Source organism: Polyodon spathula, chromosome 15, assembly GCF_017654505.1.
Source record: "Polyodon spathula isolate WHYD16114869_AA chromosome 15, ASM1765450v1, whole genome shotgun sequence".
Classification (NCBI taxonomy): Eukaryota; Metazoa; Chordata; class Actinopteri; order Acipenseriformes; family Polyodontidae; genus Polyodon; species Polyodon spathula.
The window spans coordinates 491,545-518,532 of NC_054548.1; the positions used below are offsets into that span (position 1 = coordinate 491,545).

The 26,988-nt window shown below is 37.5% G+C and overlaps 1 protein-coding gene across 2 annotated transcripts in view; it reads left to right on the forward strand.

The window, feature by feature from the left end:
- Positions 1 to 26,583, forward strand: part of LOC121328147 (neural cell adhesion molecule 2-like) — a 279,149-nt gene extending 252,566 nt beyond the window's left edge. Inside the window, exons 13-18 of one of the 2 annotated variants that reach the window (XM_041272661.1) lie at positions 1,670 to 1,789; positions 2,898 to 3,019; positions 4,539 to 4,716; positions 19,845 to 20,049; positions 22,683 to 22,802; positions 25,373 to 26,583. In XM_041272661.1, coding sequence (XP_041128595.1) covers positions 1,670 to 1,789; positions 2,898 to 3,019; positions 4,539 to 4,716; positions 19,845 to 20,049; positions 22,683 to 22,802; positions 25,373 to 25,487 — 860 coding nt within the window. In that variant the 3' untranslated portion in view covers positions 25,488 to 26,583. Of the gene's footprint in view, positions 1 to 1,669; positions 1,790 to 2,897; positions 3,020 to 4,538; positions 4,717 to 7,392; positions 8,222 to 19,844; positions 20,050 to 22,682; positions 22,803 to 25,372 lie in introns of those variants that run through there. The other variant, XM_041272662.1, reaches the window with a different exon arrangement.
- The last annotated feature ends 405 nt before the right edge of the window (positions 26,584 to 26,988 follow it).

Below are 26,988 nucleotides of genomic sequence, written 5' to 3' on the forward strand. Positions count from 1 at the left end.
TGCCAAATCCAAATCAGAAATATTCATTCACCCAGGGTGTACTCGACAGTACTTCTGCAAGCCTGTAAGGACATTAACTGTGCCTGTTCTAGTACTGAGCAAACAGATTGCATTTCACAAATTAGCATCCAGTGGAAATGTAATCTTGGTAGAACCATGTAATCCTCTTTACTTTGTTCATCACAAACCCTGTAATCCTTTCTCCTTCATCCCAGACCATCTAATCTTCTCTTCCTATCCTCATAAACCTTGCACCAGTTTTCTTGTTAGAGCTCATAGTTGCAACATTCTGTCTAGAGTGTTTCTCTTGATTTGTTTAAATACAGTTGATAAGACAAAGACTGGGTGTGATGTAATATTCTGATAAACTTGGATGCACACAATTAAATAATTTTATCAAATCTGTATCATTCAAGGTATTTGGTTTCCAATTCTTGTTTTGTAGTCATCATATCAATATCATATTAGTTATATCCTTGATACTTTTAAAAAAGTTGAGCTTAGCAAGATTCATATTAATACATTCTAGACCATTAGAAGATACTTCTAGGTAGTTGACGACAAGGACTTTTTGTGTTAAACTTGATTATTAGTCTTACCTTCAACACTTGTGCCAATTGCAATGTGAGTTAATTGCTGCTGCTGATAAGATGCATTGTGTTTGACTTTAATAATAAAATTTGACTCACTCTTTTACCTTTATACTTACATTGATGACTTAAAAGACCCTGAGGGGAACTTACTAGAAGCATCTTTTAATTATTGCTATGAATCATGCTGAACTCAGATGTTTAAAAAATGCATTTGAAGGATGTAATAAAAAGCCTAAAGCAAATTACAGTCTACTGTACAATGTTTGACATTTTGTTATCAATATGTTGTGGTGCATTGTGAATAAGGTCATCTTGGTCTCTGAGGGCTCACATGCACTGTGATGGCTTGTGTTTGTTTCAGCAATGGTTCTGCTTGGTCTCTGAGGGCTTGTGTTTGTTTCAGCAATGGTTCTGCTTGGTCTCTGAGGGCTCACATGTACTGTGGTGGCTTGTGTTTGTTTCAGCAATGGTTCTGCTTGGTCTCTGAGGGCTACCATGCACTGTGGTGGCTTGTGTTTGTTATAGCAATGATTCTGCTTGGTCTCTGAGGGCTACCATGCACTGTGATGGCTTGTGTTTGTTTCAGCAATGGTTCTGCTTGGTCTCTGAGGGCTCACATGCACTGTGATGGCTTGTGTTTGTTTCAGCAATGATTCTGCTTGGACTGAGGGCTTGTGTTTGTTTCAGCAATGGTTCTGCTTGGTCTCTGAGGGCTCACATGCACTGTGATGGCTTGTGTTTGTTTTAGCAATTGTTCTGCTTGGTCTCTGAGGGCTAACATGCACTGTGGTGGCTTGTGTTTGTTTCAGCAATGGTTCTGCTTGGTCTCTGAGGGCTCACATGCACTGTGATGGCTTGTGTTTGTTTCAGCAGTGGTTCTGCTTGGTCTCTGATGGCTTGTGTTTGTTTCAGCAATGGTTCTGCTTCGTCTCTGAGGGCTCACATGCACTGTGATGGCTTGTGTTTGTTTCAGCAATGGTTCTGCTTGGTCTCTGATGGCTTGTGTTTGTTTCAGCAATGGTTCTGCTTCGTCTCTGAGGGCTCACATGCATTGTGATGGCTTGTGTTTGTTTCAGCTATGGTTCTGCTGGCTAACCTGGAGCCCAACACAACCTATGATGTCAGAGTGGCAGCTGTGAATGGCAAAGGCCGGGGGGAGTACAGCAGAATAGAGAGTTTCCAGACGCTACCAGTCCGTAAGTAAGGTGCACCACTGGGACACGCATTATTATTGTTATAGGGCTCATATTTCAATGAATGATATTAACACCGCCACCTATACTTAATCACACCAGGGTAATGTGACAATTTATTATATTTCATTGGTGACTGTGAATAACTAGCTTTTTCACATTGTTTATTAATGGTATGTTCTCATATGTTTATAAAATTTGAATACACAACTCAAAAAGTACTGTTCTCTTTAAAATGTTTTGAAAACAATGGAAACTCATTTCACTGATACAAGAATCATAGGGACTGAGGGCCTGGGGGCCAGTGGATTATAAACGAGCCACAACTTACTGTGTAAGCTAAGCTTATAAACAGTTAATTAACTAAAAAAAAACAATTACATGTACTGGCTGATTTTCAGTGCTTTTAGTCATGAGCTAATTTTGCACTGCCCCACTTTCCAGAGCTTTTCTCCAGAAGATTATATTCAAAAGCATTTGAGAGCAATCACTTGCTCTATAGCCTGACTGCTTTTGCAGTTAAAGAAATTACACCCAACATTGAAAGATCCACTCATAAGGAGTAAAAATACTACATAAAAAAATAAAATACAAACCATAATTGTACTGCTTGTGTCAGGAATTAAATGGATTGTCAGCATAGGGTCAGTGGGTTATAAATACATACATTTTGCTGGTGTTAAGAACTACATGAATTAAACTTAAAAAAGATTGACTTTAAACCCTGTGCATGTTTCATTATGTTTAACCTTAACATACAGTATTAGTTGTTAAAAATAACTGTTAAACTGCAAACTGGGGTTTACACATATAATTAGAGAGGTATATTTCAAATAAAAATGAATTCCTTCAAGTGTTTTTCCTTCCTGTTTAATTAGTTTTTCAACCTATTTTCATTAATATTGCTGTTTGCTCCTGTTTCGCAGAGCTAGGAGAATGTTTCTATATGAGGGAATAAATGAAGAGCAGATTGTGTGCTCTGAAGCAAAATCAGGCAGGGATCAGTTGAGAGCAAGTGAGAAAAGCATATTAGCATACAAAAGAAAAACAGAACAGGTAGGGTTAGTGGATTAATTGGAGGCTAATTTGTGTTTGTTTATGTTGTCTGTAGGGGAGCCCAGTCCCCCGAAAGTGCACGGCCAGAGTGGAAGAGGGAAAGCCTTCCAGCTCAGCATCACCAAGCAGGACGATGGTGGAGCACCAATCCTGGAGTACATCGTCAAGTACAGGAGTGTAAGTGACCAGGGCTTCTCAGCATCACCACACACAGGCACCATATAGAATACACTAACCTGGATCTAAAATGCACAGTGGAAATATCTCACACTGATATGGGGGGTGGGGGAGGGGGAAGTGCCTTGTTGACAGGTCTAAACTAGACCCCTCCCCTTTGATACCTGTCCTGAATAACGCACTGCACCTTGAAGCTGTCTTACAAACCTTTTACACTCAATATCTTAGCTCCAACAGTTCTAACAAATGCACCTTCTGGGCTAGAATGCCTTCCTAGGCTGGAATTCTAACCTAGTCTGTTTCCCAGCTCTGGGCCTGTCCCTTGAGAGTTGTATATGCTGAGGATGAAATACTCCCAGCTCCCACCTTGTCGTTTAACTGTTTTCACTTCCAGGCCCAAGCAGATTAGTGCTATAAATACTCAAAATAGAGTAATCAGAGGGACAGAAATTCCATCTTTCTGGGAACCATGCTGTGACCTTTTAGTTAATAACTTTTTTTCCCTGTTTCATGAAGTCTGAGCTTCTCAAACATGACATGCTATTGGATATGACAGAGGACCATCTCATCCACTGGTGCCTCGTTCTTTGCTTCAGTGCCATTCATTGACATTTTACTGGCCTTAATAAAATAAAATAAAATAAAATAAAATAATAATCTTATCTGCAGCTCCACAGACAGTCTCTCTGAGGAAATGGTTCCTCTGAGGAACGGTTTCAACTTGTAAGTCTTGAAATGTTCTATACTAAATCATGCCATCCATGCACTGTGTGCAGATTAAGTTTTCTTAAGTGATTTTGAGAAGAACGGGAATGTCTCTGGGTCAAGTTTGAATGGGTAGATTACTGGTGCTACTGGAAAATCTCCTTCCTGTTATTCTAAGAAGCTGCAGGATCGATCGATATCTGGTTTTATAGAAAATGTAAGTTTGAGCCTGAAAGGTCCAGCAAATGCAGGGAGAAGATAATGTATCTGTGGTGATTTAAAAAAAAAAGGCCACAGCTTTTCATTGTATGAACAAAGGATATTCCGACTATGAAATATACAGGGATTGAGAATTATGATTTATATATATATTCAATACAAAAACAAAAAACAAAAAAAAAAATGAAATGTTAGTTTCAACTCAAATAGATGGTTAAAATAACGAAAAACAGGAACATTTCAGTCCCAGCACTAAAGTGTTCTGTGGTGGAGAGTGGGAGTATTTCATCCTCAGCACTAAGGTCACATGGTTGTGCATGGGAGTGTTAAGGAATACAAAGAATATTCCTGTCAGCTCTGTGGTAACCATGGTTGAGAAGATGAAGAATAAGAGCATTTCTGTCTTTGAGAAGCCTGGTATTAGAGAGCATGGAGGATATAAGGATGATGTCAATGCTTCTGACCTTTAAAAGACTTGTTATCTGAAAAGTTAATTAATCTGTTTACCCTCGTACCCTCCTAAGTTCCAGAATAACAACTCATTCAGAGAATTGAACTCTACATGCATACAGAATGTCTTCTTTATTGATTACAGAAAGATAAAGATGACCAGTGGATAAAGAAGACAGTCACTGGTGCCAAAGACCAAATCATCCTGCAGCAGTTACAGTGGAACACTGAATATGAAGTTGAGATTACTGCACTAAACAAGTTGGGTCCCTCAGAGCCAGCAGTCTACCAGTTCACCATGCCACAGAAGTCAGATATTACAGGTAAGGGACATCGTTTATATGAAATAGTACTGTGCAGCTCCTTGGGCGTTTGTCATGCAGACAGGGGCAACTTGTACAGAATGAGTTTTGTGGATACTGAAGTGGTGGTGCTGGTTTTGTAAATTATATAAAACAAACATTTGAGGTTAAGAATAAAAGAAAAAATAAATGAATGATTGTATCTTATAAAACAATATTGAGATATACTGTAGAAAGGGAATTTCATCAAGATAATAAGCTCATAGAAACCCAGTGTGCAAAATACTAATAAACCACTGCTGTCAAAGTGGGTCACCTGGAGAAACTCCAGTTTTAAAAGTACTGTGAACCAACTGTGCTGGAATTGTCGTCTTCGGTTCTTTAAAATGTGTGCTGCAGTTCACATTAAAATAAACTTTTCTCATAGTGGCTAATACTAGAGAGACTGGAAAAGCAGGGACACGTTTTGCAAATCCCAAGGGCAATGATTGTACATATTTAACAGGGCTAGTAAAACAGTTGTACCAGTATGTACAAATTAGTTAAGGTGACCAAACCTGCTTTCTATAAGAAGCAAATATCATTTTCTTCACCAAAATGTTCCTGTGATCCGTAAATACAATTTAACAAATGGCTGTCTTGGTGAACAATTGAGCCTCCATCTTTCAGGCGTCAGTTTAATTAAGGTATATTATCTTTCTGCTAAACAACATAATGGAACCACAGCTTTTCATCAATATCCATCTTGAGTTAACTAGAGTAACAGGGGTAGCAATTCAACTTCCCTGCAGCAAAGTTTATTGTTGCAGTGTATCTGGAAAGTGGCACCTGTTCAGTGTTTTTACATTGCAAACCTCAGGCTGCATATTGCAGGGATTCATTGATTTGATTCAGTAAATCAGTTAAATAAAAGAAGAAGAACCTAGTGTTAAAGGCACATTCTAAATGCAAGACTGATATTTTGTGAATGTAATAATTTACCACAATCTCAGCTAATATTTTAACACAAATCATTAAAAACAGATGCTCACATTTTGTTTCTATTAAAGTCTTTGCTGAAACTTTATAATAGGGAGTATAGGGGAGTGTATACAATGTATTTATGCAAATGCCGTCCCCAGTGTTGCTATTTCCATTTTAATTAAACTCTTACTTAATAATGAATAATAATTTCATCAGTATTGATGCTCATATTGCTTCAACAGTATTTAACACCTTCGGTGTTATCAAATATATATTGGTTTAGTACAATGCTTCTTTTTTTGGTGTAAAATAGGATCAGAGTTTGGTCAAATAATGTAACACCTTATTGGACAACTCTCCAATAAAATAACAATAAAATAAATAAATAAAACAACAGTCTGTCTGTGGAATATAATGCATTCAGTGTGTCATTTCTATGTACAGTACAATGTGACCAGCACTCAACTTCTTCCCACTGTCATATTTAGAAGGTCAAAGGTTGTGACAAAGTGATCCATCCACAAACATATCCCATAAAAGTGCATAAGCGCTGTCAGGTCCACATCACCCCCAATATCCTTCGGTGTAATGAAACATTCATGAGGTCTACCTCTGTAACCCATTGTGCTCTGCCTGTGGTGTCATGTCTTCTTATTCTTTAAATAAATCCAGAATCATGCCGAAGCCCCTGTGTCTTCTGCATGAAGCTTCCCCAGACACGAGAGCAGGATGAGACTGTGTATGCAGTATACACAATATAGGCAGCTACTGTAGTTGTTTTGTTGATTGTTTGTTAGTATAGTAAATGTCACATTGCCATGTTAATAAACTGTCAATTTATGTATTTTTTCCATCCCTCTTCTCCCATTGTTCTCCCTTTCTCTTTCTTTTCAAATTCCTATGTACTCTGTCACTGCAATTTCCCATTTCAATACTTTCCTAATGCATAATGCATTGCATTTTCACTCAACACCAATCTGCTGGCTTTTACTTCTGCAATGTGCTGCTGCTAAACCCTTCTCTCCTCTTAAACTTGGCCTCGCTATTTGAATGATTGTACTGTGGTCTTGGTTTCTTTTATCTTCCTTCTGATCGCTTTGAAAACTAATGTACTTATTCCACATTCCAAACCTTTCCTTTATACATTCACTACACTGGATTGCTTTCTGGTTCTGTTATGTACTCAATTGCTTATAAACCCATACCGCTCTGTTGCATCTCCTCTAACATGTCATCATTTCTCAAATGCTTCTTCTGTCAACTTCTTGCTGAATCTGCTCCATGCTGCATTGGTCTAACTATACCCAATTGTTTCTTTATTGCTTCAAAACTAATTATCTTTGTATTTCTTCATCTGTAACTTCTGTATAATCACCACATTCTCTTCACACTCTTATGGTAACTGTCTGCTCTTACATATTGAAATGCTACCTAATTTCACCACTGTTCCATTGCGTTCCTCCATTCTTCAAATACACCTGTAATTCCGAATCATTATAATGGTGGTGACATTACTCGCTCTATGCACACAAATGTTTGCTCTTGCTACTGACCCTACATTCTTTCCCCAACCCATATCTGCTGCCCATTCCAACATGCTTTTTTGAATGCTCTGTGTGTTCTACTACTTCCCATTTTCTATGTGCTTGCTGTGCTGCTCCTTCTCGCCTCTTGTCTGATTCCTCATTGCATTTCTCCTCCTTTCCCACCCCACTCCCTTCCACCCCATTGCAGAATGTTGTGAAGCCCCTGAACATGGAAGAGGAAGCCCCTCACAGTACCCAGTCAATGCTGTTGCTGCCGCTGGAGTCACATTAGTATTTGCCATCCATTCCTGTTTGTCTTGATACTGTCCTGTCATGTTGGTACAATGTTCTGGTGGTTGCCAGGGCTCTCTTGATTTTGCAGGGGTGTACAAAGCTAACCCCAGTTTCACTGACATGCTGACAACAATAATGGGTCGTACACTATTTGAAACCCTGAAGTCTACAATTTAATTTATTGTTTAACACACGTTAAAACCGCCAGTGGTAATCAGCCTGCTGACTAGCATTGCATGGAAGATACTGTGCACTGCTAACAAATCAAATTACTTTCATTGCAAAATACAGGTACATTAATGCTGCTGTAAACTGTTACACTGTTTAACTGAGAGGACAGCTTTGTTTTACACCTACTTACTTTGGGGGTAATATAGCTTTGCTGTATTTAAATCTCCACCGGTGTAATCAATTATAAATAAGAAGTGTTGCTTCTCATTAGTACACCCTATATTTCTTGCTTACATGATAACGTTAAACACATAAAAACATTTAAGAACAAGAGCAGGCCATTTGGCACAACTATACTTGTCTGGTTCCTGGTAGCTGATTCATCTCAATATTTTGTCAAGTTCCGTCTTAAAGAATCCAAGTGGTGGATTATTTTTCAGAGGGGGGCAGATTAACCCAAACCATTTCTTTAAGCGCAGACAAGAAACCAAGACCAGAGCACACAGTTGGAAATAAAGTGGACACAGACTTAGGACAGAGGGATGGAGACACTTCTTTGCACACAGTGGGAAGGTATGGGATGGATTACCTAGTCATGTTGTTGAGGCAGAATCACTTGGAACCTTTAAGAAACAAAGTTATGAGAACAAGCAGCTACTGGGCCGAATTACCTCCTCTCTTTTGTAGAATGTCTTATTTTCTTATTAATGCTAGAACTACCGGAGCAGTCTTTTTGGCACATCACGGTTTTAAAATGCATTTTTCTCCACTGATTTGGCAGCTAGGCACCTGTGCTTTTTTGACTCTTGACTTATATATATATATATATATATATATATAGTTATATATATAGATATATATATCTATATATATATATATATATATATATATTAATATATATGCAGAAATATGAGATATACCTAAACCAGGTCTGCAGAAACTTATGGAGATATACCTAGAACATGTTTTGAATAGCTTCATGAGACATTTTCAGACGTGATTTATCTATCAACAGGTGGAAAAATACTTATTTTCCAGTTAAAATGGACAATAACATCAAAACGCAAACATTTTCGCAAACCAACGTTTTTAAGCTCCAGATATCACAGGCAGGATGGGGGAACGTCTGATTTATAAAGAAATTATGGGAAAATACAAGTAAGGAAATTGGAATTAAAGGTAAGCGCTATGTTTGGTATCTTAAAATAAACACGCTATTTTGACTACATTTAACACAGAACAGTTTCGTAGTGTGCAATGCTGCTGTAGTTTTATATGCATTTTAATAGAACGTAAGAAAGGCCGCTGCGATAGTTCCAGGTATATATGTATGCTCGGTAGTTCTAGTGTTAATGATGTACTGACTACCTTTGAATGTAGACTACCTTTATTTGGCTTTTTTTTTTTTTTTTTTTTAAATAAATGTAGCTGTCTCCAATTTTTACCCCAGTTTTCTTCCCAATTTAGTGTGCCCAATTATTATCTGTGTCCACGGCTTGCTGCCTGCAACCCCCCCATGGACTTGGGGAATGGAGGCTAGAACACGTGTCCTCCAAAACGTGCTCCTGCCAATCTATCATTTTTCACACAGTGGATCCACAGTGAGGCCACCCCATAGTGCTGGAGGACAACACAGATTGCTGAGGCGCGGTGAGCCGTGGATTCCCCTGTTGACCTAAGCCCTCCCTACCCAGGCAGTGCTTGGCCTATTGTGCACCACCCCCTAGGAACTCCTGGTCACAGTCAGCTGTGACATAGCCTAGACTCAAACCTGCGATCCCCAGGCTATAGGGCACATCTTGCACTCCACGTGAAGTGCTTTTACTGGATGTGCCACTCGGGAGCCCCCCTTTATTTGGCTTTTATAATGTTTTCTGCACTCTAAAGATTCTGTTGAAGAAAGTCCACAGGGAGCTATATCATCACTGCCTTGAGCCCTCTGTTTTGTCAATATTTGTTTTATTACTAAATAACAGATTGCCTGTTAGTCAAAGCTTTTACATTATCTCCTCCAACACTATTTATAAAAGCTCTGGCAACACTTTAAATGCAGCTCCTTGTACAGTTAGCTGTTAAATTCTATCATTATTTTACACTAAATAATATGAACAGCCTTATTGCTGATACACTTTATATGATGTGATGTTTACTGTAAAGTGTCTCCAAACCTTTGTTAGGTCTGAATCGTAACCATCTTCATTTTCAGTAATGTACTGCCTGATGTTCCCTGTCTTTATAACTGTTACCCATTTGACTGATATCCTGTTCCTTGCATTCCTATTTTAGATGTCACAGACAATGCCATCTTAGTTTGCAGGCCTCTCTATGCACCTTGTATTGAATGTAATACTTGTTAGGGTAACTACATGCAGACAATATACTCACTAGTTCTAGACATCAAGCAATGTCTGGATGTACTCATTGTTTTTTCCTCAGACTGTTAAGCATGTAGTACTAGACTGCAGTAACTGCTAGGAGGTCTTTGTGAAAGGTCAAATATAAGGCTGAGCTTTCCTGTGACAAAGGTCATTCTCTGACATAATAAAATGTGATGTGTGTAAAAACTCTTGATGTATGATGTATGTCTTTTGCAATCTGGCTTGTTTGAGCTATTGGGAGTCAAATTAGTGACTCCAAAATACTCCCTCACAATAATGAACGACTGTTTACAATCAGTAATCTCAGAGATATATAGAGTTGATCATTAATTGATCAATAATTGTCTCCTGCCAAACAGCTGCTGTTCTCTCTAGGATTGAAGAAGTGCAGGGGAAGGTTCTGGAGGCAGGGTACTATTGTGTATCAGAAAGGCAAAAATCCCAGGGTGGGGGCATTAAAAAAAAAAAAAAAAAAAAAAAAAAAAAAAACACATTCTGCTTTCCTAATTAAGAGCACTAAATCACATCAACTATTTCCCCAAAAAACAACACAAGCACCTATATGAACGTGGATTACAAGATTCTAAGTATGCACCCTACAAAGAGGGCACCCCAAAAGGGAAGTGTGGCAGGGGAAAGAGCAGGGTGGATCATCTGTGTTAACCAAGAGATGACAAGTGCTTATAGAATATAGTGGATGAATAGCATACCATGGCTGATGCACTACAACTGATTGCCCAATATATATATTGAGAAACCACTGTAAAAAGTATTATTGCTAGCACGCATTTGTACTATATTTTGTTTGTTATTTGCACTGGATTGTACAAGGGTGCTTTAAACAGAACTGTACAACATATACAGTGTGTGTAGACAGGTAACATTCCTGACAAGGAATGTGCCTGAATGAGGTACGATTTCTAAAAGGTTTGAATAGGCAAAGAACAGGATAAATAGCCACATTTTTTCATATGAAAAACCAGCTTGTAAAACGTAATCTCATCTTGATCTAAATCAAGCTGTTGCAGTTGCCTATTCTGTATGCACTGTGCAATCCAATCTGCAACCGAGAAATTGTACAAAGATCAAAGATCGTCTATAAGTGTAACATGCATCTGTGTTTGTCCTTTATAAATACAGTCACCTGGCTCCTGAAATCCACTGACTGGTTTGATCTAGGTTGGCTGCTGATGTAAACATACGTGACTGTCTCAGATCAGTTTCAGCTGAGCCCCAGTGGTAATAGATCACTCGCTTGCCTGCATCCCTTAAAAGCATGCAGTTGCAGAAACAGTGCTTTAGTTCATTTGAATGGCCTGTTTGTTGCTTTAATGTTGCAATGCCAAAAGCAATCTGGAATTAAAACAAAAACAAAAAGAGCTATTTATTCAGAACTTGCAGGAAATCCACAGAATGATAAAACAGTGAACATGATTGCATTGGTCTCAGCCAACATTTATATAGCATCCACTTTCTTTGTTTCTGTGTCAGAGATGTTACACACTGAGATAACGTATGTCTACATAAAATGAACAGCAAAAAGCAGGATCTGTTTATATTGACCTTAAAGCTGGTGCAGATTTGACATTTCAGGTGTTGAGTAATTGTGTTCATAATACAAGCTTTATACATGAACTCGGAATGTAAAGTGACTGATTTTACATATACACCTCTTGTCAAGGTCCTTTCGGTTTGGAATGCATTGCTACTTTATTGATTTTAAACCTGGGATTTGTGTTCCACCACCCTGTACAATAATGTGACTCTTGTCAGATTAATAAGGCCAATACTTTTCCTTTTTTTTTAGTCAATGAAACTCAGCTTCACAGTTACTACATACTGTATGTCCTCGTCAAGCATGATCATTCACAAATGCAATTAGGTCAACAGTGCACTGTGTTCAATACTTCATGGTTTTTGAAATAATGAGAGCGCTGATAACACCAGGGTTATATGAAGTTTATATTAGCCTACATTAATCACATAAAAAAAAAAAAAATCAATGCCTTTACCTTCGAGTCTTATCAATGAGTCATGGTCAAACAGACCATTCTAACAATTTTCCACATGAGCCTTTTCCCCCCATGTTTTCATGTTTGTTTTTGTCATTAACTACCATTTAGCAACTATCCGATACAAGCCATGTAATGAACTGCATATAACATCACATGACCAGCAGACGTTCATGAACACACTGCCACCTGAGCTCTATACTAATCTTACAGGATTTTCACCTTGGAGGGATTGACGCTTTAGAGACTGTCGATATGGTTAAACTGTCTTATCTAGTTTCAACTGTTGAAAAGGCATGGCTGAAGCAGAGAGCCTATTGGCCTTGTGCATGATTAAAAGGAGACATCTCCAGCTACATCTTCAAGAGAGATTTAAACTGCTTCAATGTTGTAAATGACACGACATCAATGACAGAAGAATTGTACATGTTGACAGCAGAGCAGTAAAACGGGGAGTTCAGAAGCTTAATCAATGAGAAGGATAATGGTGCAGGCTGAGTCATTTGTAGATCTGATTTGTGTACTAATCGCTTCTGCTTGATAGTATCAAACTGCAGGAGCACTTTAATGAGTGGTAGGTTTCCAGAAGCTTTTACATTTATAGTCTGAAATGGTTGTGTGGTTTTATAGAGACTTTGGTTCTGTCAGGTCACAGAGCTTTTAGAAGCTAATGATGTCACTGCTCACTGCACTGCCAGTGTTGAACCTGTGGCATGTGGTAGCAGAATGTGGATAACAATACAATAGGTCAGGTTCCCAATTGTATTGTGCAAGCCTTTTTAATTACTTCAGTGAAGCGCAAAGCATTTCAAGACACCACTTGTAATGCTCTCCAATTTCCAATTCATTAAACTGTACAAAGACCTAAATAACAAGCTGCAACCCAGAATAGTGCTGGCTTTTAAAAAATTAGTCAGTTGTAGTGTATCACAATAATGCACCCACAATATAACTGTCACATTGCCAATTTCCAATAGTAAAGGAACTTAAATTAACAAAGTGAACAACTACTTTTTTTTTTTCATGTTAATTAATTGATGTGACAGGCAGCACCATCATGCTTCTAGCTTTGCACAAAGTTACTGTTCCAGCAATGAAAAAAAAAAAAAAAAGTTTTTTTGTGTTTTCAAGCAAATAATAATCCTTCAAAATAAATAGTCTATTGAATGTCTGCAAAAAGATTGCCTTGTTGCACCCTTTGCAAGGATTCCAGTAATAATAGTAAAACATTTCTAGAACAGAAGTTGATCCACCGCTCAGCAGTCCAGAAAGTGTTAAGGTTGTCTGCTTCCCATCGGCCTCTGCTCCTCCAGACGTGACTTCCTTCATTTCTCCTCTTCTGGAACTGGAATTTGGAATTGATATGTATCGGTGCTTGTTTGTGTCTTACACACACTCACACACACAAACCAAAACACAAGACAAAACGGTGTGACTATATTTACTACATGATGCTGGCCTGTTTGATATCCCTTCAGTTTGGCTCAAGCAGAAAATAAATAGATATTCCATAAATAATATAAATTACTACACAACAGCTTTCAGCTAACAAAGCGAACTCTACCGGGATTCCATTTAGCTGCATCTCACAAGTCATCTTAATAAAACATGAAGCAAGTGTGACATCTTACATTTAAACTAGCTAATATAGGAGCACTAAAACAATGAAAAGTTTTTATAAGATGATAAAGACACCTTATCAAAACTCTTCTCTAAGATTTTGCTACATTTTTAGCACTAATGGCTGGTTTCTCAAACCTGATTAGTACCAGTCATGAACTACCTGAGCTAAAATAGCCTTATGCAGCCCACGATTACTAATAATCTGGGTCTGTGAAACAGAACTACATATCTTATGACTGAGTGTTTAAAGTTAAAGAGAAACATTTGTCTTTCTGACCAAGTATCATGTTCTTAAGAAGGTGATAAGAAGAATTCAGATGACTTTATATTGTATTTCTTTTATTTATCCTGTACATCGAGGCTCATTGGTTCAGCTTAATCCTGGACCTATGAAAATCAGTTCTATGCATTGAGAAAGCTGTTGTGCATCACATCATACGGTCACATCTGTGGATCTGTTTCTTAGCTCCAGATCAGATGTTTGTTAATGTATCCATATTGATTGCTGATGCAGACAGAACTATTGATCATCTCCTACATGATCTGTGTCCAGCAGCAATAAAAAAAGCTGTAAGTAGACTATTAAGAATCAGCCAGGGTCTGACAGTATATTCGGCAGAAGGGACTCTGCATTTATCAAGGTGTTTCGGAAGAGTCCCTCATATTGCTTTGTTTATTGTTTTTTTACTACACCGGATGCAATTCAAAGGTAATGGATTATTTTGCCAAAAAGCTTTTCCATTTTAAATTATGTGAACACAGGAGTTTTAGAGACTGTTGTTTAGCCATATGAGAAGCTAGCATACATTTTTCATTGGCTCTAAATGAATCCTGCACTGAAGTCCAGAATAAAAAGTAGTCTTGCAATACCACACAAGTAAAAGGGTAATACTTTATATGAAGTGTGTCTAATTGCTGTGTATTTACATAGTATTTACTTAATGTTGTTGAAGCTGACACCCTGGGATCCTTCAAGAAGCTGCTTGATGAGATTCTGGGATCAATAAGCTACTAACAACCAAACGAGCAAGATGGGCCAAATGGCCTCCTCTCGTTTGTAACCTTTCTTATGTTCTTAATAAATGCATGTGTACTTATACATAATTACAATGTTATTATGCATAGTTAGATTATTTGCTTGATACAACCCTAATCCTAACCCTATCCCTGCCCTTATCCCTAACCCTAACCCTAACTGAATACAATTGTTTACTTATATCGTGCACACGCTAAGTACATTGTAACTATGCATAATAACATTGTAATTATGGGCAGACTAGAAAGGTAAATGCTAATGGATACATTCTGTTTTTTTAGACATGATTCTAGGAGCTCTGTTGAGGTCATAAAAGTGCTTTAAACTTCTGGTTTTAAAAAGTCACTAGAATGTTATTTCATACCATGTTGCCGTTTAAGTGGGTAGCTTAAGATGAAATATTCAAATTAATGTTATGCACAATTCTACAGTATAGAACTCTGGGCGATAATTGCAGATCACAATTTAAAGCTGTTGTCTGGGTCGTAGCGGTTTGAGATATTTAATTTACTCCTATTAAAATGGCATGTTAAAATTCAACAATAATTAACCTCAACAATTTAAAAACAAATCCTTGTAGATTTATCTGAAGCAATTACTGAGGTCATTTATATGCAGCACTGGTGTTCCAAAAAATTGGCAATTATGTGCTTAATTTAACATGCACACGTTTTAATGTTTTAGTAGTATTCTTAATTTTAATTGCTGTAATCAGTTTATTAATTTTTAAGTTGAGTTCATCTTTATATAGGTTGTTTTTTTGTTTGTTTGTTTGTTTGTTTGTTTTTTTAATCAATATGTCTTCTGATAAATAAATAATGTCTAAAGTGATCACTAACCATGGAGTGTAATGCACAAGAATGTGGTTTAGCAGCTTTGATACAATGTCAGTCATTATGTTTTTTTCCATTCACAATGTTTTTTTTTTTCACTAACCAACTGTGGGACCTCACAGAGACAGGTGTATTTAAATTGAAATTATGTGAAACACCTTAATTGCACACAGATGGACTCTGTTCAACTAATTACGTGACTTTTAAAGACAACTGGTTGCACCAGCGCTTATTTAAGGGTGTCATAACAAAGGGGATGAATACTTATGCAATCAATTATTTTCTGTTTTGTATTTGTAATTAATTTAGAACAATTTTTAGATTTTATTTTTCACTTTGACTTTATGGACTTTTTTTGTGTTGATCAGTGGCAAAAACTCCTAATTAAATACATTTTGATTCCATGTTGTAACACAATAAAATGTGGAAAAGTCCAAGGGGGGTGAATACATTTGAGAGCCACTGTATTTCTCTTTGTTCTGTCACTTTGGCCCACTTTTAAAAATCAACTCTGATCAAACCAAGAGACGGCTACCACATTGCAAGGTTTGCGTTGTTATCACTGTAACATATCATAATTATTATGGTTATTATTATCTGTTTTTTATTTATTATTCCCATAACAGGCTTATCCAGCATCCTACACATCAAGTTTCTTTTTCCTAATTGTTCTTGTAATTTTATTGCAAATCACTTAATAATCAGCCTGCTTTCCTTTTTTCTGACTGTAACATATATTGAAGGAGATATACAGTTGCAAGCAAATCTATCATATGAAGAAAAAAACCACATGTTTTTTATATTACATTAAATGCCAAGATTCCTTTATTTTTAATTTGTTTCAGTCTTTTTTCCATATTTATTCTTATTGCATACTAGCCAGGATTTTGCAAACTGGCCTTGGGCTGTTTTATATTTTTATTCCAAGTAATTGGCATTGCATTTTTTATTCTAGATTGTCATATCTTGTCTCATTCAGGTGTCGTGTTGTCATGCAACAATTATCCCCTAACAAAATGATGACTGATAAATATTTACGGATTAGAACAGAATTAGCATGTGTTAGTAAGCACCTCCCTTTTCCAAGTTTCTCACTTCAGATTTATTTTTAAACTGTTTTTGACATTTGGTTTGGTTTATAACGTAAAAGAACATTCCTGAGTGGAGTTGAGTTGAGTTGATTGCAGGATACTCAATGATACTCAAGGATACTCTAGTATACCTGACCAGCCTGACAGGAAACCCTTCACTAGACTCCCCTTACTTGGTTAAGTCACTTGAAGTTATACCTATGCCTAAACCTAATTGGCTGTCAATTACCAATTAGGTGTATGTCAAAAAAAGTCACTACAACAATCAAGAGTTTGACTACAAACAATGACATTGCTCTAAAATCTTATTGCAGAGACATACACTACAGAACTAAAATATAAACAATATTATACCATATGTAAGTTACAATACAATGTGTTTTGGTGTGAAACCAGTCTCTCAGCACACTGGAGACAGAATAATAATCTTCATATAGCACCTTTTATAGTTGACCACCATCACAAAGCACTTTACAAAATATTACAGCTATCACCAGAAAAACAGAACAGATGGAGGTTCAGTGACTTACTCAAGAACACACAAAGAGTCAATGGCTGAGCTGGGTTTTGAACCAGGGACCTCCTGATCATAAGGCTGGTTCTTTAACCAGCCTTAGGAGGTGCTTTCCCAAAAACTGGCAGTGAACCTGCATCGGTAAAAATGAAAATATGAAAGCTGGGAGTTGTGCACTATTGCTTTAATTAAAAAATAATATAGAGAATACTTGCATATCAGCATTTGTTCTTTAAAAACTGAAGGTCATGGGTTTCTTGAAAAAATACTTCTGTAGTTCAACTAATGTATCTGAAAATAAATGGCCAGCCCAAGGAAACACAAAGTGTATTACTCAAATGATAAAAAAATAAAAAGTACGTTAATAAATATATTGAACTTAATATTTATTTGCTCTCAGATATTTATTCCAATGTTTGATCCTGAGGGTTGCTACCAGCTTCAAAAAACATTTCTGTTTAATAACTACCAGATGTTTTCCACTGATTGCAAAGCATTAAAATTGGGTATTCTGAGGTTTTTGTTTTTTTTCTGCCTGCATTTCATCATGTTTTCAACAGAGGGATCTGTCTTTTTTTCAGTGATTCTATAAGGACTACTAGTTTTGCAAGTCAAGGGTAAAACGTGAAACAAGAGTTTAATGTACAGTAAATGCACTACACACTGCATTCCAAAAGGATACCAGTGAAATGCATAATGGTACAATTGCAGTCTGTTAGGAGTGCTTATTGTGGGCCCTTAGAAGACCAATCCATTATTACCACTAGGACTGGATGATGTCATTTCACTGTTCTACATGGCTTGACACAGGTGGGCATATCCCAAACAAGCCAATACATAAATAAACATGCAAAATAAGTGTACTGTGGTTAGATTACTGGATTTCATCATATGCACAGTTGTTCACTCTTTATAAATCTGTTTCACCTTGTTTGAATTTCCTGTTCATTTGAAATATGTTTTTATCACAAGAAATGCTTTGCTACCGGGGCAGGCTGCATCAAGGTGTTCTTGGTATTCAATGCCTTGTACATGCTAAAGCCTCTTAGTATTATGGCATGAATAGATGTGCCATCTTTGTCAAGGGCAAATATAGAAATACCTGTTTTTACTGTTCATCAGACTGCTATAACTTCCTTAAACAGTCTAAAAAGCTTTACGAAATACAGGGTGAAGTTACATATCATGTTAATCAGGAGACTGGCAGTGCAAACGTTGTTTTTTAATTTACATTTTTTTTAAATCCAACAAGTAGCTCTATTACAACTCTACTACTGTGCGGTACTGATTATAACAGATACAGTACTTCAATATAATAGAAAAAAATACATATTAACGAATGATTGAATACATTTTGTAGTGAATGAAGGAATCCAGATGCGAGTTTGCTGGTCGTAGCTTTAGGGGACTATCTACCCATGATGCACCAATCTCCTGAACATGGCAGATTGTGCCATCTTCACTATGCCAATTTTACTTGGAGTACAATATGTACATTGTTGGATACAGGTACGTTTACTATGCTGTAGATACACTTTCCGATAACACTTTACTTTGTCTCTAATTACTGTGTATTTACATAGTAGTTACATAGTAAATACATGTGCACTTGTTATTATGCATAGTTACAATGTACTTAATGTGTAGATCCTTGCACAATATATGTAAGTACACAATTGTATTAGAAAGATGTTGGGGTTAGGTTTAAAGTTGCATGTTTAAATATTGCTATAGGAATGCAGTGTACATTGCCTTGCTATTCATTCACACGCAAGAGTGCAGAAAATCTGCAGTCATATATGTTTCGAGTCTCACATGGGTATTATGTTTCTATTGTTTCCTTTCTCCTTTTCTTTATTTTAATTTGATTGAGCCTGTCTGTAACCACCACAGTCATCTATCTATCTAGCTACACTGAAACAATGAAGTGTGATGGGGTGTTGGAGGATTGAATTAGAAAGCTATGTTTTGGCCCAGGGGTCACCATCTGCTGACAAAGCATCCCTCATGTGCACAAATTATCAGTTGAAAAATAGATGTTAAAACTGCTGTTGACACAAGATGTCATCTTCATTTATCTATATAAATGAAACAAACAGTTTACAGGATATGTGCTGATACCACGATAAACATTGCAATGTTAATACAAGATACCCCACAAACAGAAAACTCAAGCAAAGCCTTTGTGAATGATTGTAAAAACAAAAAAGCAATTTTCTGCATCCCCTTTATGTTTGCTCATATTTTCAAAGTGATCGCGCTAAGGAAAGAATTACCTGACATTACAGTACAGACGTTTTGCACATTGTGAAAAAACTTCATCAAGTTCCCCTCCAATAGACAGACAAGCCCATCAAGTTGGAATGTGGCTGCTCTGGTAATCTGACCTGATGGGAGGGAACTTTAAAAACATACGAGAAAGCGATCAAGCTAACCCTGATTGGCAATTTAGCTTGACCACATACATAGAAGTGGGTCAAGAAGGCTCCTAGCACATTGTAGCTCAGGACTGTGCTACCCTTTCCACAGATCAGTTTCAGTCACTGCCAGTAAATTCAAATCATTTTGTAATCCAGGTTTTGGAGAAAGTATTTGCTATTTATATGTCAAAAAAAATATGAAATGTGCTTTTTAGCAGAGACACAAAAACACCAAGTTTATGGTTGGTTTTATGCCATTGACGTGTGTTCCATGATTGTTGCCTGCAGACACCCTGTTCAGCGGTCTGGGTCTGGGGGCGGTGGTGGGGCTGGCCGTGGCAGCCCTGCTCCTTGTCCTGGGGCTTGTGGATGTCAGCTGTTTCTTCCTGAAGCAATGCGGCCTGTTGATGTGCATCACCCGGAGGTTCTGCGGGAAGAAAACAGCCACCAGCAACAAGAGCAAAGACCTGGAGGAAGGCAAAGCAGCGTACCTGTGAGTACCCAAAGCCTGTTCTGCCATTTACACACTCTGCTGCAACAAGAATGTCATAGGGCATCCTACTACTACTACTACTAATAATAATAATAATAATAATAATAATAATAATAATAATAATAATAATAATAATATTATTATTATTATTATTATTATTATTATTATTATTATTATTATTATTATTATTATTATTATTATTATTATATGCAGTAAAACTATAAAACACCAAAATGAATTTTGGTGTTCCTGTATAAAGCAAAACTCCAGCATCACCGCATAAGTGTAGGCGGTCCTTCCTTAGACACCCACAACTGAGGCCACAAATGATAAACTGTGTTGAGCTTCAGTGTTTTCTTTTCCACATTGTGCAATGTGCTGTAGGGTTATTTGTAGTCTCTTTTTTTCCACACAATGACCCCCTAGGCCACCAGTTAATGTCCCTTGTGTATTCTCTAATGACAGGCTGTGTATGTACTGTGTTGGGTGGATTATTTTCTATTCCTTGTGTTGCATGAAATACCTTTCTGCAGCTATAGGTTCACCATTTATTAAAATGGGCACTTTGTCAAAGGAAAAGCTTCATTTAGGTTTACTGCACTGTGTTGTATACATTAACTATGAACACATTTTCTAAGCAATTCTTGCTGTGAGCTGAGATAGCCGAGTAAAATAAGTGTGAATCTAGCTGTTCCGATATAAAGCCAGTCTCTTTTGGCTTATCAATATCATCTCAGTGGTGTCTGAAGCTTCCTAACAGCTCCCTACATTGGTCCCCAATGGTGGAAGACCCTGACCCCTGATGGCCATCAGTAATTCCTTTGGCCATCAGTAATTCCATTGTATGCGCTCTGTCTTTCTGCATGGTTGGCAATGGGACATGTTTAATTGCATGCCCATTAGGGGGAGTACTGTATGTAATTAAATATCTCTGGTAGTTAACTCAATTGAGTAATACTTGAACTGGGAATGGATCCCAGTTCTTCTGGCATGTAGAAAACAGTGTGTTAGTCTGAAACAGGCATTCAATCCTCAGTCACTGTTTCAATAAAAGTGATGTTACCTTTCCAGAAGTTCCCCTTTAAAAAAAAAATAGCTCATGTGCATGACATCATTTTTATAACTTAATTGTTTTCTTTGGCAAAAAATACAGGGTATATGTCCAAGATGGAATGAATCATGGGTAAGGGACATTTAGCCAGCTTAGAGTTTTATTGGCCTTTATTGGGATTTTGCCAGCGCACAAAGCAGACAAAACCTCTTTTATTGTGAATCAGGTATTGATTGAGTTCTGCCTCAGTGCCCAATATATATTTTTTGCCCATAACTCCACAGAAATGGAATTGTGATTCTGGCAAGCTATTTGTATGTTTTAATACACTGTAGTCCCTGACAGTGTTTCAGTTTTGACCGTCAAACGAGATAAAATAATGACATAGTGGTGCAGCAGATTACCATGGCGATAGAAACAGTGCTTTACTTTACTGTGTTGTACTGGAGGTAGTATTAGTACAGGTCTGATAAAAACAGCTAACATTTATATTACCAGGCAAACACTGAGATTCTCAATCTGCATCTTAGAGAAATAAATAACAGATTGGTTTACCAATTATCAGGATGTGAGAGGTATGGGGAAGAATAGAATGTCCAAACAGAGGGTATGTTCAATGAAAAACTTCCTTATTTTACTAAATCAATCCACCCTCTATACCAGTAATGGCATGGGGGTCATAAAGCAGTTTTACATCACAAAACAAAATAAAAACAATAAACAAATAAATAATTAGTCTGTGCCCCGTAGTGCAATTGCTCAGTCAGTGCAGGTCTAACAGTGCAGGGATGGGTGGTGGTTGCATGCAGTGTGGGTGCTCCAGTGCAGGGATGGGTGGTGGTTACTTGCAGGGTGGGTGCTGCAGTGGAGGGACCGGTAGTTGTTGCGTGCAGGGTGGGTGCTTCAGTGTAGGGATGGGTGGTGGTTACGTGCAGGGTGGGTGCTCCAGTGGAGGGACCAGTAGTTGTTGCGTGCAGAGTGGGTGCTGCTGTGCAGGGACGGGTGGTGGTTACATGCAGAGTAGGTGCTCCAATGCGGGGATGGTTGGTGGTTGCGTGCAGGGTAGGTGCACCAGGGGTTTGTGCTGGCTTCAACGCTTCAGCTCCCAGGTTTGTCCTCAGCTACAAAACAAAAACACAGCAGCATTCTGGCTGCATTAACGTTTCAGCGCAAGGGGCCATACTCACATACTGTAGCTGCGTCCCCTTTGTACTGCTAAACTCCTTGTGATCTGTGCTGTGCCACGCTCTATCCAATCACCGCACACAACACAGCTAATCACAATGGAGTTGTTTATCAGTTTTACAACTACTTCCTCTACCCAAGAAGGCCGATTTCCGGTTCTGTCCTACTATCGAGTCGGTTCATCCCTGCGAAGACGTACCACCAGCCTTACTTAGCGCCCTTTCTGGTTGGGAGGTAGGTTTGCAGCTCAGATTCTTTCTCTCCCGTTCACACCAATGAACAAGCTTGCCTTGCAATAGTTTAAAATTTAGACGACATCTGGGATTTTTCAGCTACATGATACAAAATGAGATGACGTTGTGCTGTTTATGATTGTGTATTTTGTTGGTGTGTGCAGGAAGGATGGGTCGAAGGATCCCATTGTTGAGATGCGAGCGGAAGAGGAGAGAATAACTAACCCTGATGATGGGAGCCCTGTAAACGAACCAAATGAGACCACACCACTTACAGAGCCAGAGTAAGCCTTGCTTTTATCGGCACGATTGAAGTGTTAAAACAGAGAAGCATATATGCTTTTGAATTGTTGAGCTTAAGCAATGAGGGCTCAATGCAGAATGGTACAGAGAAATCGTTTTGTTTGTATCTTATGTTGCATTCGAAATGCAGACACAGTCTGGTATGTTTTCTCCTAGTGGATTAAAAACTGCAGACATTATCATTTGTATGTATCTTTAAAATCAATACTGTCAGCTGGAGAGATTATTACAGACCACGTTTAGATGCCAGAACAGGAGGAGCAAGGAGCACTGAAATTCCAGTGAATGACAGAACCTGTCATGGAATAACAGAGTAGAATGGCAGTAGAATGGCAGTAGAGGCAGCGTTACATTGATTATCTTGGACTCTGGCAATGGCTACACTTTACACAAATCGGAGGTATTGTCAGTGGTCTAGGTTACCTGAACGTTATTTGCTATGCATGTGTATGCTTTTATTTAACTTCTTGCACAACAGAATGAAGATGGTTGATTATTAGAGCATCAAGGGATATTCTGTTGTTGATATATCAACCATTGTAATCAAGCATCTATAAATCAATGCAGTGGTGAAGCCTATCCGATGAAAATAATCTACTTACATTTGTATCGTACATTTTAAAGCAATTAAGTAAATAGAAGGAGTGTGGAATAGTGGTTAGGGCTCTTGGCTGGAGGGTTCTGGGTTCAATACATACACACACATGTGTTTGCATTGACTTTTTTACAAACAGTTCAGTTTCTTTGGTGTAATTTTATCAAGAAAGAATTAGGGTTATATTGTATCAAAAGATGTATACATTAAGTACAGTGTAACTATGCATAGTAACATTGTAATGTATGTGCTAAGTAAATACACAGTACTTGGAGACACTAGTGTAAAGTGTTACTGATATAGTCTTGTCTTTCTCCCAGATTTTAAATATGCTTTAGCAGCAGACACATGCACTCAGTAAGCATTGCCCCAATCCTCCAATACAACTCAGACATAGAAGAAGATAGAGTTACACTACCAGGAAACACAGACAATAGGATTTGATTTCATTCCTGAAGTGGTACTCAAACACTGAACAAGTTCTTGATTTTTCAAACAAAGTGCTACCTACATTGTGATTGTGTGTAAGCACACATGGCGGATGCTTTGTCAGCAGAGGGTGACCCCTGGGCCAAAAAATACCTTACTAATTCAATCCTCCAACACTTACTAATTCAATCCTCCAACACTCATCACAAATATTGCCCACCACACTTCACTGTTTCAGTGTAGATAGAAAGATAGATGACTGTGGTGGTGACAGACAGGCTCAATTAAATTAAAATAACGACAAGAAGAAATGAAACGATAGAAACATAATACCTATGTGAGACTCGAAACATATATGACTGCAGATTTTCTGCACTCTTGCGTGTGAATGAATAGCAAGGCAATGTACACTGCATTCCTATAGCAATATTTAAACATGCAACTTTAAACCTAACCCTAAAATCTTTCTAATACAATTGTGTACTTACATTCAGTGTGCAAGGATCTACACAATAAGTACATTGTGACTATGCATAATAACGTTGTAATTGTGTGTAAGTACACATGTATTTACGTAGTAACTACTATGTAAATACACAGTAATCAGAGAGATTTAATGTAAAGTGTTACCTGCATTGGAAATAGAGATGTCCATTTCATCCTTGAATTTGGTTAAGTTGCACTGAATCATAATACAACATGTAGGCAGCTCCCTTCACATGCCCCCACCTAGAGCCATCCCTGTAAGAACCCAAGCAGACAGGATACAAACTGGCAGGGGCGGCCAAAGATACACCATCAATTTAGCCTGCTATTAAAATTATAAAAAAAAAATAGACATCTCAAGACATGTCAATTAAAAGCGCTGAGAAATTTCTCAGAGGGATGACACAATATAATTTTGGGAAGGTCAAATTAACATGTTTTCTTTCTTTTTTTTTCTTGTTTGAAATATGCATTTCTAATGACACATGTACTGGGATACTGTTTCCCAATCTGGATTCAATTACCTAGCTTGTCTGTGGAACCCATAATCCCAGATTCTCAAAGCTATTTACTCCAAGTTGTTATTAGCTCAGTCTTTTCTGAAAAGAAATAAAATAACAATTGTAACCTGAGACTGTTAAGAAAGCCCTAATTCAAATGTTTGAGTGGTTTACTTCAGGTCTGATAGCTTTATTAGGCTTTTTGTTGCATTTCAGAAAAAAAAAAAAAGATTTAGAGTAAAGAGTTTTTGGAATTTAGCCGTAGTCTAATTTCTGTGTTGTATAGTTTAATCGCACTTTAGGACTTTGATATTCCTTAATATCTTAAAGAAGGCTTTGAATGTATTATTTAGTAAGACATTGAACCTAACATTGAGTGACTTTGATGGGACCATTTTTAGAAGAGTATGTAGAATTTGTAGAAGAGTTTGTAGAATTTGTAAAAGAGTCTGTAGAATTTGTAGAAGAGTTTGCAGTGCTTTCAACATGAACCGAATGTAATAAATTAACTGCAGTCCGTCTTCTCAAATTGTTTTCACAGGAAGTTGCCACTGAAAGAAGAGAACGGCAAAGAAGCTCTGTCACCCAACGCCATTGAGGTCAAAGTTCATGGTGACAACAGCATCCAGACAAACGAAGAGGACAGCAAAGCATAATGGAAAACCCTGAATTACAATAACATTTGTAGCAAGCAACCCTGTGACCAAAACCAATTAAAAAAGGGGAAAAAAAAATAAAATAACACATGTGAGATGAACTGTAAGATTGGGTAACTGAGTCAATGTGTAAATATAGATGGAGAAATCCCACTGAGTCTAGTTTTGTGATAATCAGTAATATCCTGTGGAGATGCCACTGGTCCGAAGTGACGGTTGTACAGTAATGGTTTTTAGGTCCTGCCTGCCTGCTTTTGATTCTTAATTTCTCTTTTACATTAATAAGATGCATCCAGTTCCAGCTGATCCAGGAGTACCAAGATGAAGTTCTCCATCATTCTGAGTAGCAAGCTTTGTCATGAACCAGTTCCTTTTTGTTGGCGCTGGTGGGACTGGGTTTTTTACAGTGGTTAGCCTGGGCAATGTTTCCATGCCTCACATGAGGGCGGTTCTACACCAGACATGTCTCACTCCATGGGTCATGATGTTGGAATGATGTATGGGTGTTGCACATTTTAATTGTGGTCTTTGGCCTTCTGGTACTTATTTATTTTATTGTGACATTTATTTTATCAGGCAGCAGCTTTATAATATGTGTTCCACTGCTGATTAGTATTTGACAGATTGTCACACCTACCTTGATGTTATGAGTGTAGCAGTTTCTGCGTACAAATCATCCCCCAACTCCCAACACCCAGATATACATTTACATCTAGTGTTACACAGCACACTAGCAAAAAAAGGATGTGAAACAGCTATTGAGAGTCAACACTAGTTCAATTAGAGAAATCAGGAGCTGGAGGCCTGGCAGCTTGGAGATTATACATTTCAAATGCTGTGTTACTGTTCACAACACAGGGATTACACTAGTGCCTCATCTCCATCAGTGTTACCATGTTGTTATAAATTTCTTAAAAATGTGTACGAGATAGAGGTGATACAAGTGTTACAGAAATGTGTATGGCATATTCTACTGCCAAATAGTTTTTCAAGCTTCTAATCTGAGTATTGACTAATATCATAATATGTATTCTTTCCAAGACTGACAACTTCTAACCCTACCTCTAGATGAAAACAGAATTATTATTATTATTATTATTATTATTATTATTATTATTATTATTATTATTATTATTATTATTATTATTACAAGAAAATGTTTAAATAGCTCCTTCTCAAAATCAATTTCACTGAATTATAATAAACCTGATATCGTAGGTTATGCTAGGGTAGTGTATACAATGTTAATATAATACCACTTGAACAAGTAACATTTATCTTCTAATGTGTAATCCCATTTGAGTCAAAATGTGTAATTAAACTTGCCCATGCATCTGTACATTTTTTTTTTCTCAAAGTAATTTTCAAGTAATTAATTAATTCTGTTATACATGGGAAAGCAAGTGCTTTATTTATTTATTTTTGCCAAAACCACTGATTCATATTAGTTATTTAATGTGATGTATTTAGAGGTAGAACTTAAACTAACATGGAGAATTGC